Source organism: Erithacus rubecula (genome assembly GCF_903797595.1).
Source record: "Erithacus rubecula genome assembly, chromosome: 14".
NCBI lineage: Eukaryota > Metazoa > Chordata > Aves > Passeriformes > Muscicapidae > Erithacus > Erithacus rubecula.
In genome coordinates, this window is record NC_136666.1 from 13,012,960 (window position 1) to 13,031,776 (window position 18,817).

General features: G+C 39.7%; 2 protein-coding genes across 7 annotated transcripts in view; one reads left to right on the top strand and one right to left on the bottom strand.

Annotated features, from left to right (window-relative positions):
- The window catches only part of LOC306807959 (uncharacterized protein), a 355,816-nt gene extending 347,897 nt beyond the window's left edge, over positions 1-7,919 (bottom strand). For all 4 annotated transcript variants that reach the window (XR_013775864.1, XR_013775865.1, XR_013775866.1 and 1 more), the window contains exons 1-2: positions 7,855-7,919; positions 294-342 (exon numbers count right to left, since the gene is read on the bottom strand). The gene's annotated coding sequence lies outside the window, so the exon portion shown is untranslated. The remainder of the gene's footprint in view (positions 1-293; positions 343-7,854) is intronic.
- A 141-nt stretch (positions 7,920-8,060) lies between these two features.
- Positions 8,061-18,817, top strand: part of DMXL2 (Dmx like 2) — a 46,983-nt gene continuing 36,226 nt past the window's right edge. For all 3 annotated transcript variants that reach the window (XR_013775861.1, XM_079317995.1, XM_079317996.1), the window contains exons 1-4: positions 8,061-8,257; positions 16,194-16,319; positions 17,949-18,020; positions 18,700-18,778. Coding sequence is in view for 2 of the 3 variants with exons in the window: in XM_079317995.1 (XP_079174121.1) it covers positions 8,171-8,257; positions 16,194-16,319; positions 17,949-18,020; positions 18,700-18,778 (364 nt within the window). In the remaining variant the exon portion in view is untranslated. The remainder of the gene's footprint in view (positions 8,258-16,193; positions 16,320-17,948; positions 18,021-18,699; positions 18,779-18,817) is intronic.

Below are 18,817 nucleotides of genomic sequence, written 5' to 3' on the forward strand. Positions count from 1 at the left end.
TGCCCAAACAGCAATTTACCATAGTCTCTGATATTAAGTCTGAGACCCTCTACAACAGACTTACTTTGGTTACACAGCCAATACTCAAAACAAAAATGTGTTAAATAGGTTATTTGGCCAAGAATAATGGCAACCACCATCAGTACCAAACATGGCAGCAATTGTAATTATTCTATTTGATCTGCTTAACACTACAGATCAAAATACAGACTGCCTGATCACAATGACTACAAGGTCATTCTGAAATGATCCCTTTGTGGTTACTTCATCAATAAGATATAAAAAATACTCACATTACAAACTGTTTGTCCTGCTGCCTTAATTACTGCAATTAGGTATTTGCTGGAATTGAGGGGGGGGAAAAAAACCAGTTGATGAGATAGAGAAAAAAAGTATTATTTACTTAGCTGAGGCTCCTTTACCTAAATTTACACTATTCATGGAATTTCAAAGTATTGTGAATAAAGACACTTGACCTGAATTCAGAGATAATATACATCCAGAGAAAAAACAAAAGCAAGTTTTTCCACAAGTTTTAACATAAGAAAAATGATACAATTTTCTGTTTCTCTTAATGTAGCAAACCTTTGTGAACAGATGGCAGCAGATCTGTGTGATGCAGTGGGCAGCATTTCCATATCATGCTGCTGGCAAATATCACCACCATTTAACTCATTTATTCCTGTGCACACCCTCACAACACATGGACACATTGCTACCTGTCAGAGGTGTTCAGCACCTACCACTCAGGAGTTATTAGTGCTCAGGTCAGGCTTCTCCCTGGATTATACCTGATGAACAGCCAGTTTTTTCATCTCTCCTTCAACAACTGCAAAATTAATACTGTCCTCTGCTTTTCAGGCAGAAGCAGATAACCCAAATTCAGTTCTACTTCAGACAAAAAAACCTGAGGTCAAAAAACAGCTGGTCTGTGCTTTAAAGCTGGTAAAATGAAAACAGCCCCTTTCATAAAATGAGGTGTTACATGAGGAGTATAGTGAATAAAGCCTGTCCATGGCTGCTACCTCCTCAGTCCCTTTCTTACTGCCCTGCCACAGCCCTTGTGACATCAACCTTCTCTTTAACAGCATCATTTCCACTAACCAAAGGGACCTGACATTCAATTCTCTCCTGTGACTTCCACCACAGTTTTTCCAAGAGTGGGGGTCTAATTAAAGTCTCTTCTCTATGCTGTCCAGAATTTCCACAGTATGTACAAGGGACTTCAGCATTTGCTTCAACTGAGTTAGGGAATTCAGAAGTTTAGGAGACAGAAAGGGGAAATGGGAAACCCACGGGAAGGTGGGACATGAACTAGTGAAGAACAGCAAAATCTCAAAGAAATATATACAAATTAAAGAAAGCCTGCACTCTTCCTAGCAAGCAATTCACTGGCAAAATTATTTGCTTATTTAGGCCCAGATTTCACTCTGTATCTTGCCCTAGGGTATAGGACTTGATAGCCAGTGTGCTTTCAGTGTATTTGTTGCAGAACATAATTAACCATGGCCAGCATTACGCTCATTTCTCATATCCTGTGTGCAGCCGTAGGATGAAGAGGACATCTTTCACAAGCATACATCTTTATTACAATCTCAGCATTGTCTGCAAGATCAGAACACACAGTTCACATCCCAAAATAACCCTAGAGATTCTCAGTACTATATAAAATGAGTCAAGCAAATTTCACTTGTATGTGTACTGCAGCATCCTGCAGATCAGTTTGAAGACCAGAGAAAATCCACGTGTTCCTCACCAATGTGAGGACACAGGAACCAGCAATCCTCAACTGTCTCTGCACTGAGAAGCTCCAGTTAGAAAACCACTCTCATTCCCTGGAGAGAAGGTACAAAGAACTGAACTGTTGCACATATAATCCTCTTCACAAAATATTTATTGTCAACAGTTACTCGCTTTTCATTATTTATTACAAGTAATACAAATCCCAAATAATTCAGTCACCAGTTTGAAACTATGAAGTCCATAGAGCTTTGAATATCCCCTGTCAAACTTACTGCTACCTCTTAGAAACCTTACATGATTCATTATTTGTTTTAGCAACCATAACATGAGATAGCATTTTTTTCTCAAGATACCCTCTATAGATGCCACTTTTAGAACTCTGCATATACCTGAAATATTAATGCTCTTTATGCATTATTGCAAGAAATGTTCAAAGGCTTTTCCATGGACACAAATTATGAGCAGGTGTTAAACCAAGATCTGCTGCAAGGCAGCCAAATTGAAGTAGGGGGTGTACAGAATTTTAAGAAGTTTATTTTATTTTCCATTTTCCAGAAGATTTTTATTTTCAACTTTTTACTCTGATTGGGAGATGGAATATGTGGGGGAGAATATCAGACTTTCATACAGCACTAGTTATTATTAACTATGTGGTTTATATCCTCAGCTTTTTAAAAGTCAATTAGACATGAGAAACTCCCTCAACATCTCAAAATAAATTTCCACACTAAGCAGACTTGAGGAGATGCCTCAGAGTTATGATAGCAAGATGGAATATTGATAACTGCTTTACTTCAAGTGATTCATATCTGTCCTGACAGAATGCCTGGAAAGGCATAAAGCAAATAAAATACTTGTGGTCTCCAAATTACCCACAGAAAACACATTCATACTGCCCAAGCCACAGTCCATAGAGAGAAATTGCACTGTTGAGCTCAGCACAAGAAAACGCCATTGGGTTAATTAGCAATGGTTCAGCTTGAGTGTTTATGCAAGAGACAGGAGTATTTAAGAGTTAATGATTAGAGCCTCAAAAAACAACTAAACCCCAGCAATGGGCACACAGTGCTTCAGTTGCACCTAACTGTGGCATGTTGCACAGGGGGCAAATTCTGTGTTATTCTGCACACCTCATAATGCATCCCCTGTACAGACAAGTAAACAGTGAGATGTTCCAGGGGGCACTTTGGAAGGCCCAGCTAAGTCCCCTACATGAGTGTCATTTTCCAAAGCCTCTGCTGAGCATCTAAAGAACAAAACAAATGAACAGTGTGGATATTCTTTCCACTCTTCTTCCTCACCAAATGCAAACATACATTTAGAATAAAAGACAGCGTTTATTGGGTTTTAATATTGCAAACAGAAGAATATAATAAGAGGCTCACAGTGACTTTCAGCAGCTAAATGCACAATTACACACATTATTTGCACCAGCAGTTCAAAGGAAGCAAAACTGACAGCTATAATGTTACAAGCTTGCTTAGTTTTACTTCCAACTTAAAAACCCATACTTCAATCCTTGGAAGAATAGATAAAATTACAACAGCCTTATGGTAGTTAAGGTCTTACCAAAAGACAGTAAGTATTGAAAATACTGGCTTAGAATGCATTGAGGTACCTGCAGAAAGTGTTAGGCAAAAAGCTCACAGCATGTAAAAACAACCTACATAGGTGCTAGGAAAACTCAAGCACAGTACCATATGGAAAGCTAAAAGAAAATAGCATAAGAGAAAAATTCCTCCCTTACAGATTCTTAATAATGCTTATAAAGTGAGGTTGTATTAGCAACAGGGCACCTCAAAGTTGAAGACATACTCAATACCAGCGCTACCAAGAAAGCAACACAAACCTAAACTCATAAGCAGCTTTTCAAATGTCAGTCCAAAACATTTTGGCTAAAGTTCCTCAGTGGGGGGTTTTAAAATCAAGCCTTTCTCAGCCTTCACTGCACCATTGTTCCTGTGGTGCTTGTAAAACTGCTGGTGTTGAAGACCTGGCTGTGCTTAAAAACAGTCATGAAATGTTTATAACTGGAACCTTCTTCTGAGGTCCTCCAGTTCCTGGATAGGAATTTGCTCTGTAAATTCATGCAACCCTTGCAACTTTTCATTACCTCCTTAAGGACAGAAACATCTGCCTGTGAAACAAAGAACTGAAATTCTGGTTAGAATATGATTCAGAACACATCTGGGATTTGTTTAGGGGTTTTTTCACCCCCAATGAAAGGGCCAGGGAAAATTCCCCAAACATCTTTTATATACACCCTAGTGCCATCAGAAGACTCAGTCTGAATGCTTATTTATATACTAGCAAAGTTATTAGTGTGTAGCTGACAATAACATTTGTCATTCTATTAAGTCATCTTTTACAGTGGAGGCTAAAGAACATGGTGCATGAACTAATGCACTTGAAAGAATTGCATGTGGTCATTTGTGACTTCATTGGAGGGATTCTGCTTTCCAGTTGTTTGGAAGACATACAGAAAGGCAGGATACACAAATGATCAGAACTGAAAGGGTAGTGAGCACTAATTATTCTACCTGAAGAAAAATACTCACATTAAAATAACAGTGCCTCCTACAATACATTAGGCTCCCAATGCTCTGAAAAAATATTCTGAATACATTTTCCCAGTAAAAGATTCATTAAATATCTCTACAGGATAAACATTTAACAGAGAGGAAGCAAATAAATTCAGACAACAAAACTAGTTAACACTTAATCCTGCCACTAGAAGTCCAATGCCATGCCATGAAATAACTTATCTTTACTCCATCTCCATTTCCTTAATATTAAGTAGTTACAACTAAACAATTGCCAAACAACTCAATTCTATTTTTTTGTTGGTCATTCTGGGAATTGTGGACAAGAAGGGTTCAGACAGGGAAATATTTAGACACCTATGCACTGCCCAAAGTAGTCAGCATTTAGATACCCTTAGGGAAGCAAGGCTATCAGTTACCATGAGCTTTATAAAAAAGAACAAGCAAAAGCTGTATGGTAGAAAGGCCTTTTCAGAAGGAGTACAGTAGAAGTGACCATCCCTCACAGGTGAATGAATACCTTTAAGGCTTCTAGAGAAACATACAGAGAATGAACAACAGAAATAAACAACAGTTTGCAAATTAAGATCATTCTGAACACAATTTTGTTCAAATAGTAATAGCAAAAGTAGAGAAAAAAAACCACATTACAGTCCAAAAATTAATAGCAGAGAACAGATGTTGCATGAATTGAAGAAGGTGATTTTCTCCAGGTTAACACCTGAATTTGAGTTCTAGAGAAAAACAGACAAGTAGCTTTTCCAGAGGGTAAAATACACTTTGTTCAAACACATTCAGTGAAGATTTGAGACAACCACTCAGAATCATAAGGAAAATATCATAAAAACACGGTGCTCTCAGAGATTCTCATTCTTGTGGAATGGCAAAGGCTTTCAGAAGCACAAACCCAACCAAAAGGCTGAAACAGGATGTTCAAGTTTCAAGATACCAAGGCACCATTTCACCTTTGAAATAAAAGGTAGCCCAGCATACATATTTATCTGGCATAATGCCTCTTATGAGTGTTTCTTTCTCTAGGCTGATCTCACTGTAAAACCTTTTAAATTTTCTGCCTTCCTATTAAACACTACACTTTTTGCAAAAAGCAAAACATTTCTCCTATTTCTTACCCTAAGCAAAACTAGAAAAAATAGTAAGATTTTCTTAATATAATGATAGTTTCTATATCAAAACATCATATTTACTTCTGATTATTTTGTATAGACTACTTTCTTTAGCTAAGTGAAAAGTCTACTTCATGTAGCAGATGGAACCAATTATTTCTCCATAGCATCTATGTAGTTCAATGTTTGCTCTCCAAATTTTGATCCATTTCCCTAGCCTCCCTCTCCCTCTGGAAGCAGCAAAAAAGATAACTGAAGTCTCAGCCTTATAATACTTCTGGACCTGTACCTGGAAAAGCAGAAGGCAAAGCTGGACAGTCACCCTCATACCTGATGCAGACAACCTCAAGAGATCACCTAATCCATCCTGCCAAACCAATCCAGGAACAAAGTTCTCTCAGCATTCCAAGCACCTTCTTAAAACACCACCTAAGGCAGCTCCAGCTATAGCTTATTAGCATAAATTAAACAGAGGCTTTGATTCGATGCAGCTGACACTGTCCTGAGGAGTTAGAAGCTCCCTTCTCATAAAGTCAAAGCAGGGAATTCCTGGGCAAACAGACTCCAGCAGACAGACTGCAGGAACTTTTCTTTAGAGTTAAAAAGAAAATTAAGTAATAGAATAAAGCAACAAGATGGTCAAGAATTAAAGGGGAAATTAGAAGATTGAAGACCACTTACATATTTTTAGTATTACTTTACATTTTTTCTATGCATGTGTATATGTATACACAAAAGAGAGAGACTGTTTCATGGTCTCAGGTATAGAAATTACAGTCACGTGGACTAAAATCTACTTTAACATGAGGTATTTACATCGCTAATGAGGAAGAATGATTTCAGGTGGGTAAAACCATCTGTCAGCAAAACTCAGGTGAAAATATTTGCTTTCAGGAAGAATGTGGAGGCCTTATCTGCAGATGCTTGCAGAATGACTCTCGCTCAAAGTTCTGTGCACAGAAGTAGCCACATCTATAGATTTCCACAGCCACAAGATCTACAGTCAGTCTTACTCTCATCAGGTGACAGAACACTGAGCTGAAAACCAAAACTCTCCCTCATCATGTCTCTACCCAGCAAGACTGAACCAATCCTGTAGGTACTTGGCTTTCTCTAAAGAGTTTGTGCCACCACAACCAGGAAAATCTTTTCCTTTAGATTATGCTGTTCATTCTCATTACAGCTGCCAAAAGCCAGCTCCCTTTTCAGGCATTAGCTGAACTTTATTCTGGTAATTAAAAGAAACAAACATCCCAACCAAAACCAAAAAAAGCCCCACCAAGCTCTTTTGCCTGTAAGTCCTGTTGCAGGCATTTTAAAAGAAAAAGCTTATTAAAAATAAGTCAGTTGTAAGTTATTACACATCTTACGTGGAAGAGACTTCAATCAGAAAAGTTCTGGAATAGAGAGTTGAAGCACATGAACATTACATAGTGCTTTCACGTGTAACCAGGTCAACTGAAGATCTGAATGGTTTTTCCTTTCCACCCCAACTAGAGCCAGTGTTGCTTTGTTAAAGGGATTGCCTCTAACAAGCATGGGAGCAGACAAAATCTGAAGTGTTTTCATGACAATGTTTTTTTCATTCCAATGCGACTTGACTTTGTGTTTATTTACCTCTACAATTTGAGTAGCATTTCATTTATGCAGTAAGGGATGTACACATTCAAGAAGCAGTTCAAAGTAAGATGAATCTTGTAGTGTTGACTCAGGAAATACTGCCATAGACTTAAAGGAGTGGGAGGTTTGCAGTTTCAATTATTAGCAACAGTGAGACTACTCTATTGACCTTAGACTGGAAAACAGAGAATTTTCCTTATCTTATGACACACAGCACACAGAGTATTTGTATTTCCCCGTTTAAAGATTAAAATCGCTTCTATTTCCAGGATCCAGTCTTCACACGTCGGAGACAGAGAAGGACAAGCATACTTAAAGGCTTTAGTTTTCAAGAGTGTTTGGCCGTTATTACAAATAAAGCACTAAAGCCTGGCCGTATTTTCTGTGAGGTCACTTTCTGCGCATGAAATTCACCTGCACAAAGTTCCCACACTGCGGGCAGGTCCCTGCCCCTCTGCGGGCACTGCCGGGACATGGCCAAACCAGAGGATCCTTAACGGGAACAAACCCATCCACCCTCAGAAGCGCTATACAGACACACACAAACACGTGTGTATATATATATATATATATATATATATGTATGTATGTCTGTCTAAGTACCGAGAGGCAGACGGGCCCGCACCTGCCGGTCTCAGGACACCGATTCCCCTCAGGGCCCCGCCCGCCGCGCTGCCGGGACCCGGCTCCCCGCAGCCACACCCCGCAGCCACACCCCGCAGCCACACCCCGCAGCCGCGCTGCCAGGACCCGCCTCCCCGCAGCCACACCCCGCAGCCGCGCTGCCGGCCCTGCCCCCCGAGAGGCGAGTCCCGCCCGCTCACCTCCCGGCGCCGCCGCGTCCATCCCCGCTCCCGGCCGGCCCGCCCTCCCTCCTCACGGCCCCGGCCCCGCGCGCGCCCCTCGCACCCCTCAGCCCCGCCCGCGGCCGCGCGCACGGCCGGGCCCGGCCCCCGCTCGCGCAGAGGGCGGTGCCCGCGCGCGCGCGCGCGCGTCTCAGCTGATCCGGGCGCTGACGGCGCGTGCGCCGCCGCCGCCGCGCGCGCCCCCCGCCAGCCCCTCGCGCGCGCGCCCGCGGAGCCATCCGGGTGCCGGTGGCGCGGCGGGGCCGGGCCGGGCCGGGCCGGGGCCGCAATCGCCATGCATCTGCACCAGGTGCTGACCGGCGCCGTCAACCCCGGCGACAACGGGTACTCCGTGGGCAGCGTGCAGGACACCCCCTTCACGGTAACGGGCGCGCGGGCGGGCGGCCTGGGCAGGGCGGCCGCAGGCCGGGGCAGCGAGGGGAGCGGGCGGGGGGCGCTGCGGGAGCCGGCGGCACCCGGGGATCGCCTGTCACCCCTGGGCAGCGCTCCGTGCGCTGTGTACCCGGGGAAACCCCGGGTGTGTGTCCTCGCGTTTCGCTGGGTGCTTCTGTCTGCCTCTATTTATTTTTTATTTCCTTTAATATATTTGTGTGTGTGTGTGTTTATGTCTCATCTGCAAAGCGCACACAGTCGCTTGCTCTGGGGTTCTGACGAAGCCTGCCCGCTATTTGATGAGCGTCTGCCTTCCATTACTGAGGTTGATTAAACATAAATTTGTCAAATGCTCTTCTCAAACTGGAAAAGAAACAGAAAAAGATGATAAAGAGATACGCTAAGTGAATTTCAATAGCCTCGTAGTTTATAAAACAATCTGTTTCTCATTCACAGGCTATTTTTGTTTATTGTGAATTTCTGATGTCTGTTTCACTCCGTAGGTTATGTGTGCGTGGTATGCTTTGATTTTTGTGAGTGATCCGCTTCTGCAGTGTTTTCTTGCTGCCATCTAATCAGGACCTTATTCTTTGGGAATCAATTGTCTCACTGCATTTTATATTAACTAGATTATATCCCTGGCACAAACCTATTCCAAGCAAAATGATGCAGAGCAGCCTTTTTGGTGTAAGATAAATGTCAGCAGACTCGTGAAATATTTAAAGCTTACAATGGATTATCACAGATGTCTTATTTCAGTAATGAGTGCTGGAGAGTCTTAAGAAATAAAAGGTGCCATGTTTGTCTTTATTTTCCTGATTCTGCTGCTATGCAGCCATACTGCTATTAAAGGGACCTCTGTTACTTTGGACATTTATATAAGAAGTCATTTACTCATATTCTCATTCTCATTCTAATGTGTTTCTTTTTACTATGACAATTTGAAAAGTCAATCAAATGGTATTATGCAACACAACTTTATGCTAATTATTGTCAGAGTTTTGATAACATCAGTAATGAATCATAATGTATATTGTGGTTTATGCAAGAATTTTCCAAGAGCAAAAGTATCATCTTCCAAAATGATGCAGGATTGCTTGTAGGATGTTAATATGGAACTACACATAACAGACCACACTGTCTTCTCTGGCTGCTGTATCCAATACAAGGAACTAAAGAGATAAGTATGTTTTAATAAGTGTATCTTCTGGACTTCTGCAGCTGTAACTTTCTTCTTTGCTTTTTTCTTTGTTCTCTGTATTCATGGTATTATTTCCTGTTCTTATTGGCCTTGATCCTAGAGTAAACTGTAAGGTTAAAAACTACCTGCAAACAGTTTGGGGTCTTATATCCAGATTCTTAGGAAATTAGTCACTGTGTGACTTAGTAGAATCATAATCTACCATTGACTGCAGGAGATTCATTAGTGCCTAACCTCAATTTCTGTAGGTTGATATCACCCATATGGATGTAGCTGTGTGCCCCCAAACACTGAGCTGTTTGAAGCCCTAATTTCAGCTCACATCCTGAGGCAGGTTTTGCAGTTCAGGTGACAGAGCCTGAGTCTGCACACCTGCTCTGAAGCCCCAGCACCTGTCAGGTGCTGGCACAGAGCCCCAGCAGAGCAGGGAGAGGGCAAGAGGGCAAAGGATATATGCACAGCATGCTGGGACTCCATAGGTGTGTCTGGGACTCCATAGGTGGGAATCCACAGAGCTGTGGCACAGGAGCTGCTGTTCATGTGCACTTGTGCCCACTCACGTTTTGGTTGATGTTTGGGCCTTGAAAATGCGTGAGAATGGTTCAAAATTGCTACAACTGATTCATCACAGGCACTTGGAAATACAGCTTTTTTTTTTGTACACAAATGAATCACTCCTGTTAAAAATACTCTGCTTAACAGCAGAATAATGGCTTGGGTACATATATATGTATGTGTACCCACTAGTTAATAGTTTTGGAACTATTTCCCCTTCTTTTGAGGAGGAGTAGGAGAAGAAACTTCCTCTTAAGATGAATGTGCTTTACATGCCTAAGTCCAGCAATCTTAGGATTCGGAGAGAAGAAACACATTTTCTTCTAACCTGATTGGGGATATTGCAATTCTCAGGTTCTTCATTCTTCCTGTCTTCTGTGGTTTGTCCTTGGCTTGTTTACATGACTCCTTGCTGGGGATAAAGGTAAGCTTTTAATTTCCAGTCAGTGTAGCTAGAGGCAGGATGATAACACAGCCTGCCTCGACTTTTTTAGAGCTTTGATAAAAATCATCTAGTTATTCTGGGAAGAATTTTTCCACTATTTTTTTCTCTGTCTGCTAAAACAAGTGTTAGCAACTCCATAAAACTATAGACATCCAAAGAAATAGAGACAGGTGTCTGTAGGTTGGCTCCACAGGTTTTGTCAGTGCTTATTTTAAAATGTGCAGGGTCCTTTCCTCCCTCAGCTCCCACATCTGCCTGCAGCAATCCTGACATACATCCAGCCTTTCCCAAGGAAGGGGTGAGGCACAGAGATGTGTGGTATGCTTGGTGGGTGCTGTAGCTGTATCATGGCCAGCCTGGCAGAGCGGGTGATGCACAGGAAAAACTGTTGGGAGGATGATTAGAAGCAAAATAGCTCCATAATGCTGTCTTGTACCAGACAGTGTCCTCAGACTCCTTTGTCTGAGCCCCAGAAAAAAACACTGCTTAAGCAAAGGGTTGAAGAACTGAATGACAGAAGTTCTGGGAATAATTCTGTGCACTTTTCAGCTTGCTGTTAGTTCACGTTCTCATTTTAGCAAATATTGTTAACTGTGTTCCACAGGTGAGTTTACAGCAGCTTGAGGGTTGAGCTTTAAGCAGAAGGGCCTTACAGCACACACCCTGCCTTGACAGAACAGGTATTTGTACCTCACAGTCCAACTGGCAGCTTTTAAAGGTAATAAAATGCATTTTTCAAACCACAGCTGATTTCACTTAACTTTTGCTCTGAAAGAGCTGGTTAAGCAGCTGCAACAGAATGTAACTATTTCTAAGGTTAGTCTGGGTTTAAAAATAAGTAGATAAAAATAGCTATGTCATTTACCTAGAGGCTGGATTCTGTAAGTATAAAAATTTCAAGTGTCAGACAAACAGCAAATAATATTTACTTCTGCACTATTTGCACAAAATATAAAACTATAAGCATTCTTAATGAAAAATCAGAAGGCCAGATTTTAGGGGCATTTAAGAACTTTACTGATAAAAGTGAGAAAGTATTCATTTATTATTTTTCATTTTTGAAAAGGACAAGCTTCTTAACATATTTCATGCCAGTACTGACACTTGGCCTGGAGCTGCATGTGGTGAATTGCAGAAGTTGTTGCAGATGAGTCTCCCACACCCCTGCACATTTTTTTACCTCATTGAAACCAGCAAAATCTTCATTCACAGAGATGTCCACAAGATACAGCAACTGAGAATAGGTTTTCTCTCCTGTATAGGGTTCTCCTACTTTTTCACTATTTCATCCTTTTTAAAGCACTTACTTGCAAATTCCTCTTAGTTATTACTATTTACATGTATCTGTATGTCCTATGCTATTTTTATATAAACCTAATTAGAGATGCCTAATATCTGAATCCTTACTAAGTTCTTTGATCTCTATGTGTTTAAGCATGTTGTAAAGTATTTCATCATGAATTTGTCCTAAATGTCAATTTGGGAAAGCCTGTTTTACAGTCCATGGGCTAGCAGTAGTTTAGGAGTTGTTTCTCAGTTATTTTGCTGGTTTGCATCAAGTGTATGTAATTCTAGTAGTGCTTGGAAGGAGGAGGGGGAGGAAGTGTAAGTGTTGTGTCCATTGATGTGAGTTTGGAAATGGTTCAGAATTCAGGTGTCTTCATTGCTGAGAGGAAGGTGGAGGAATTTCTGCATCTTGTGTTTACTATCCATAGAAACAAAGAAGAGTGTTGTTTTATTAGAGGACTTCTTTATTCCAAATACAGGCTTTCAGGTTTCAATGCATATTAATTTATGTAATTTTAGGTGATTTGAAATGCCACTGTGCTGATTCTGTTTCTTCCACATTGTTTACCATCTTGAATGCCTCTGCATCCCTACTAGCATCCACAGGAGCTTGAGGACTTGTGTTTTATTACACTTATGCCAAATTTGTAAAGAGTTGCAGGTTATAGAAAGGTAAATTTGGGGTTTTTTTTTAATACAGAGAAAAGTATTTGTATAAAGAAAAACCAAGATGAGAATGTGAAGGAATAATTGTTTCCCTGTCTCTTAGATCCAGAAGCAAACTGGAAGACATGAGCAACTCAAAAAGACAGAAGCATGTGCTGCTTTCATATTATCTGAAAACTGAGGATATAGCATAAACTCTTATACTAGAACACAATGTCCTACTTCTCTGTGGTGCTGCTCCTGCATTCAATTAAAGCTTTGTAATTGTTCGTTTCAGTGGTCTCAGATCTTGACAGATAGAGCAGACATTGGCAAACTGCAGCTCTTCAGTTGCTTATGGATCCTGCAAGTCATCCTTGCATTCTGGCAGTTTTGCAACTCCATTTAATTTTCTCCCTGAAATTATCAGTGACATTAGAAATGGAGGTTGGCAGATACTCCATGTGGGTGGTTCTTACTGCACTTGTTTTGTTCAGTCACTGCTCATAATTCTGTTTATTTAAGAGCTCTCTTCTGCTCTCATCCATTACAATATCTCAGTACTTTATTTTTCATCTTTCCTGTCTGTATGGCTTACAAATTTTCCATTCCTTTTATCAGGCTAGGCAGATTGACAATCTGCTGCCACCAGTGTTGTGGCCAGTGTTTCTCTGGCAGGAGAGACCTGTGGTGGCACAAATGACCTCATGAAGACTTTGTCAGCTGAATTCTTAAGAAGGAACTACTGGTGTTAAATATTTTGACACTTCCCTGTTTTTTGTCGCTGTGGGATGTTTCTGCTACATTACTAGCTTAAGGACAAAAGAAAAGAGGATTTAATGGAAAAGTGTTCTCTGCAAGTATAAACATGTTCATATAATGAAAACATCAGAGAAGCTGCATAAAAGCAAAGGAAAACTTGTATTTAGGCATATGACATGACATATGAAAATATCAGTGCATAAAAGTGTATGGACCTTTTTTAAAAGTGTGTTCTAATGACTTTACTTCATAAAATAATTTTAAGATTTAATATACTTTCAAGAAATAAAGCGCATTCTCAGAATAAATATCTGCACTCAGAAAAAGGACCCCTGAACCATGAGATATCAGGGCTTGCTCCAGCCTGGATCTGAATGCTGGTACCTGCTGCTGGGAATGGGATCTGCCCAGCCCCCCTAACCAAGGGATCCCCTCTGCTGGCACAGGACACTCAGGTTGCTGAGTCACTTGTTGGTGCAGCAGTAAACACAGGCAAAGACTAGGCTGGCTACAAGTGACAGTAATAACATTTCACAAAGGAAAGAGATCTCTGTATCTTGATGAATCTCTCAAGAAAAAAAAAATCTACTGTAAACCTCACTTTTAATTCAGAACCTTAATTTGTAAAAATATGCCAAATAGTATAATGAGCTGGAAATTTAATGCTTTCTTGGTGGAATAAGTGCAGGTTGGGGTCAGGAGAGTTGGGAAAACTAAAATGTTTAAAAAGAAAGACACTAAATTTTTTTGTTTTATAGAATAAACAGACATAGCGAAGTACAGAATATTTTCTGTTTCATGCATTATGAGCTGTACACACACATACAAATGGGCATGTTTAAGAAGACTAAGCATAAGGAAAATGAAGATGATGTCTTTTCCTTTTATTATTTCTGAGACACACATACATGCCTCTTGCTAATAAAATTGCAGCTAGTGATGAGTTATGTATAATGTAGCTTGAAATTTACAACTCAAGTTATGCATGACAGTGAATGGGGATTTGGAAGGTTTAAGTCTGTGTTTTAAGTGGATCAGCACATCTTTTTATTTAGTTAATTTGAATCACATCTTTTAGTAGGTTTGTATTAGTAGTTATAAGGAAGAGTGTTGAAAATGAGTCAATTCTTTTCTGTTTTAATGCTCACTCTTTGAAGTTAAAGTAGGAGAATCAATTTCTTATGAATTCTGAATAAATTATTGTAACAAGAGGATGTGCTTTTATTTTCCTGTCTACTTCTGGGCATTCATGTCCTGGTCTCAGTCTTCTTCCTTCCTACTAGGGAGCCTGTACTGTTTTGTCCAGCATTCAACACCATTGCTTAAGCTTGTTGTGTAAAGAATCCCATTATAAAAAATAGGAAAGCAACAAAACAAAAGGACTTTCTGTTCAATGCCAGAACTTATTTCAGAATCTCATCTTTCATTCTCTTACATTCTGGAAATAATCCTATTCAATTTTAATAATAACTTATGCCCTTCCAGACTGGGTCTAATAATCACACAGCCTACTCATCAAGGAGCTGGGATATTCTGTTACACAGATAATCTCCCTCCAACAACCTTTTAGCAATCCTGCTTACATTGTGAATCACTCCAGTATCAGTTCCTCAGAGCTTCCTAGAACAGCAGTGTGGGTTATTATCTCTCAGACAACACTGCATCACTCTATTTTTGTGAGATGACCTTGGAAATCTTGTAGACAATCTGTCTTACCTGCAATTTTCATTTTTGTGTGTGCAATTGTGTAGTGTGTTAATTTCTGGGGACTGAGTTTCTGCTTTGCTGCTTGTATTGCTGCTCCTTTCTATTTCATGCAGTGATGTACTTTCATTAAATTAAGCCCTTTTTTTTCAGCCTTTCTCACTTGTTGCTCCTTCCTGGGAGAATTAGAAGTAGTCATAGAAAGCCATGAGACCTAAATTGTCCACTCTGATTCCAGTGGTTGCCTTGCACCTGGTGATAAATCAATACAACTCTCATACATTGACAACAAAGTAGCCTTTACACTGATTGATCTCAAAGGAGAGGGCAAGGGCTGACTCAGTATTTTGGAAATTATTGTGAAAAATCCAGTGGACCAGTTAAAATGACAGGTAATTTTGTAGGATCTGAAATTCACTGTGGAGGACTTGAACTCTGCTTGACTCAGCTGTTATAAAGTTTCTGTAAAGTATTGGATCAGTGGAAAAGTTACTTTAATGAAAGAGACTTCCAGTTCTAACTGGTTACTGGAAAAGGTTTAGTAGAGATTGATCCTAGGGAAAGATTTCTGTGCCTGAATGAGGGAGCTCAGTGGGACAGATAATCTGGAGTGATTAAACTTTTTAGAACAGGTGAAAGGTTAGCAGGCAGGTGTATATTTATGCGGCCAATAACAAGTCCTGCAAGCTATCACTGTTCTGTAGCTACTATGTAAATAAATTCTTTAGATTATAGAATGTATTGCACAACAGTGTATCCAAAAGAAATCTTTGTTGTTTTACAGTCTTATAGTAACGTGCACTTCCTAAAACTCAGAAAAGACCAGAAATTTATAGAAAAGAATCCCTTAACAATCTTGATTTTAAAAAAGAATTAAAAAGGCAGATGGGGGGTACAATACACACCTATAGAAGGAATGTACATGCAAATGCATTAGGAAATGCTCCTGGCCTGACTGCCTTGCTCTAAGAGGCAACAAGTATTGGATGTGAGGAAAAAATCAATTAAAACCTGAAACACACAAAAGAAACAGTAAACAGAGAGCTCAAGTTCTCAATTTAGTTACAATTATTAAATTAATAATTTAATCTTGATTTAGGGATTTGGTTGGGTTTTTTTCTCTTTATTTGCTGGCAGAGTTATGGTCTTTCTTGCTACTTTGTTCCTACTTGTTGCTTCTTGAATTAGTAAAGGACAAACCCGCTACATTGTAATCTCCTGTTTAACTGGGATATTCTCAGCTTCCAAAACATCAGTCCTGTAACAAGTGTTCAATCAGCTTTTAAAATAAACATTTAATTTTATTTATTTTAAATATTATTGCAGGCATATGGCTCTGGTTGTGACATTGTTATTCTGGCAAATGACTTTGAATGTGTGCAGATTATTCCCGGTGCTAAACATGGCAACATCCAGGTCAGTTGTGTGGAGTGCTCCCAGCGGCAAGGCAGGGTAAGGATTTTAATCTGTACAGAATTTTTAAAATTTGTGAACTCTAAAGTAAATAATTAAACTGCAACGTAATGCATTAAGGGAATGAAACAGTTAATTTCACAACAGAGATCACAGTTTACTGCTCTGGGACTTTCTGAGTAACATCTCTTGTGTTAGTCTTATTCTTTCAATTTATTACTCATTTGTGGGGAGGGAGAAGAAGGTAGAGGAAGGGGGAGACAACTTGTAGCAAAGGCTTCTTTCCATTTTCTGGGACCTGTGATATGAGGTGCCACAAAGTGTGGACAGATGCATTAGGTACAGTACAGTATCAGAACTGAAATGGTACTGAAATGATGGGTCCATTTTGTGTGCTTCCATCTAGCTAAAGAGGAAATGGATAAATCATTTATCTATACATATATGTACACTTGTATGTGTTTCTGTGTCCTGCAAATTAATGAATTTGAAATACTTATGTTTTAGAAAGGCTTTAGCATGTTTGTGCTGTACTGTGAGCTATCATAACATAGCCCCTTGATTTGCTATGTGGTTTCATTTTAAATCCCTAAACAATGCTAGAAAGACAGGTCAAAAAGAGCAGGGGAAAAATTTTCTAGGAGTTCCAGTAGTGCACTGAGCAAATTTTGTTTGTCAGTTGTCACTGCTGGCTAGAATTAGCTGGGTAAAAATTGGTACCAGTATTGAGGAAGCCCTAGTTAGGATTTAGGCAGAGACCCCACAAACCCCTGGGTGATTCTGCATTCAGGAGTCTGAACTCACAGTCTGTTTTTTACTTGGGGACTGACTCTGTTGTTGCAACCTTCTCTTCCCCTCCCCCTAAGGAAGAAATAAGATTTCATCATAAATGTTGTGAAACTTTTGTATCATTTTGAGGAAACCAGATCCTGGGTGGGAAGAACTTAAACAGGTTTTCTTTTAAAAATCTTTTGAAGAAGAGAGAGGAATATTGAAGAAAGCTAAAAGCACTTAAAGGATATGAGTATTAGGACTGACCCATATAAATACCTAAGAAATACTATTTTGTGTTTAAAGATTTCTGTGAAATAAGTGGGTGAAAGAAACTGAGGGGATCAATGGCATATGCACTTCCATTTTTCTATTTACTATTTATTTCCTCTCAAAATGTATTTGAATGTTAAAAATAGAATTGCATTTCTTTCTGCTTCTTGTAATCATTATTTAGTGATTTAGTGATGCAAAATGGAATCTAGGGACACAGACACTAATAATTAATGCATTAGTTAGCTGTGAAGTACACAGAACATGAGCAGAAGCAATGAAGGCATCAGCTTTCTCTTATGCATTAAGAGTAGTTGCCCTAGAAGAATATACTACATCTGACTGTGTTTGTGCCACTGAAGAAGATGTCTGCTCTGTTTAGAGTTAAAATCTGAAAGGTGGGCTTCTTCAGGAGTGTGTTTTCCTCAACTGCCTTAAGAAAATATACCCACAATACAGTTAATTACATTTGTATTCATTTCACTTTTCAAGAAGCCTGGTACATAGAAGAGGTACTGGAAATTCTTTAGCTATTTTGGAATACTAAGGAGTACTTACTCTACTTGCCTCTTAACCTTATATTTTGAGTCTTCAGCTTGTTTTTTTTTAATGTTCTTTCCCCAGATTGCAGCGTCATATGGAAATGCTGTTTGCATTTTTGAACCACTTGGTATAAATTCTCATAAAAGAAATTGTGTAAGTATGTATTTCATAATTTTAGTTCTGTTTAGGCTCTTAGAAGAGGCAAAAGTCTGTCTGCCAGTTATTTTTATTATATTATGTTGGCACACAACAGAATAATGGATAAACAGTTTCATGATGAAAGTGGATGGGTAGACTCTTCCACTGGATGAATTGAACTGTGGACTGCTCTTCTCCTAAGTTCCCAGCATCTTGTTCTTGAGTCTCATACTGAATGACATGTTGACAAGCTGTTATTTCATATTGGAAGAGGTTTTCAGAGGTGCAGTCCAGAAATACAACACAGACTTGTTTATTGCACTCAGACTTGTTTTAACAGTACAGCTGTGGCCAAGCACTTCAGCATTAAGGATGTTCTCAAGCAGGTTTCACAATCCTAGTGGCATCTATACTGCCATACCTTATGTTCCTGTAAAGCTATGGTCACAGTAGTTCAAAGCAATCTACAGATATATTTGTATGTGAAACAGGTCCAGATCTGGTTTGCAGGACACCCTGGGATGCATGTACATTTTACAAAACAATTTAAAAGCATAATAAAGCTAGATTTAGCAATCTACCACAGAATACTTTTGCAACAGGCTTAATAGCAGTTTTCATATAGAAAGAAATACCAACATCTATGTTTTGCTGTTGATGTGAGAATTAATCCTTGACTGTTTTTATCCTACAGCAACTGAAGTGTCAGTGGCTAAAAACTGGGCAATTCTTCCTCAGTTCTATGACTTACAACCTGGCCTGGGATCCTCAAGGTAATGCATCATTTGTGAAGTATTTGGTCAACATTTGTA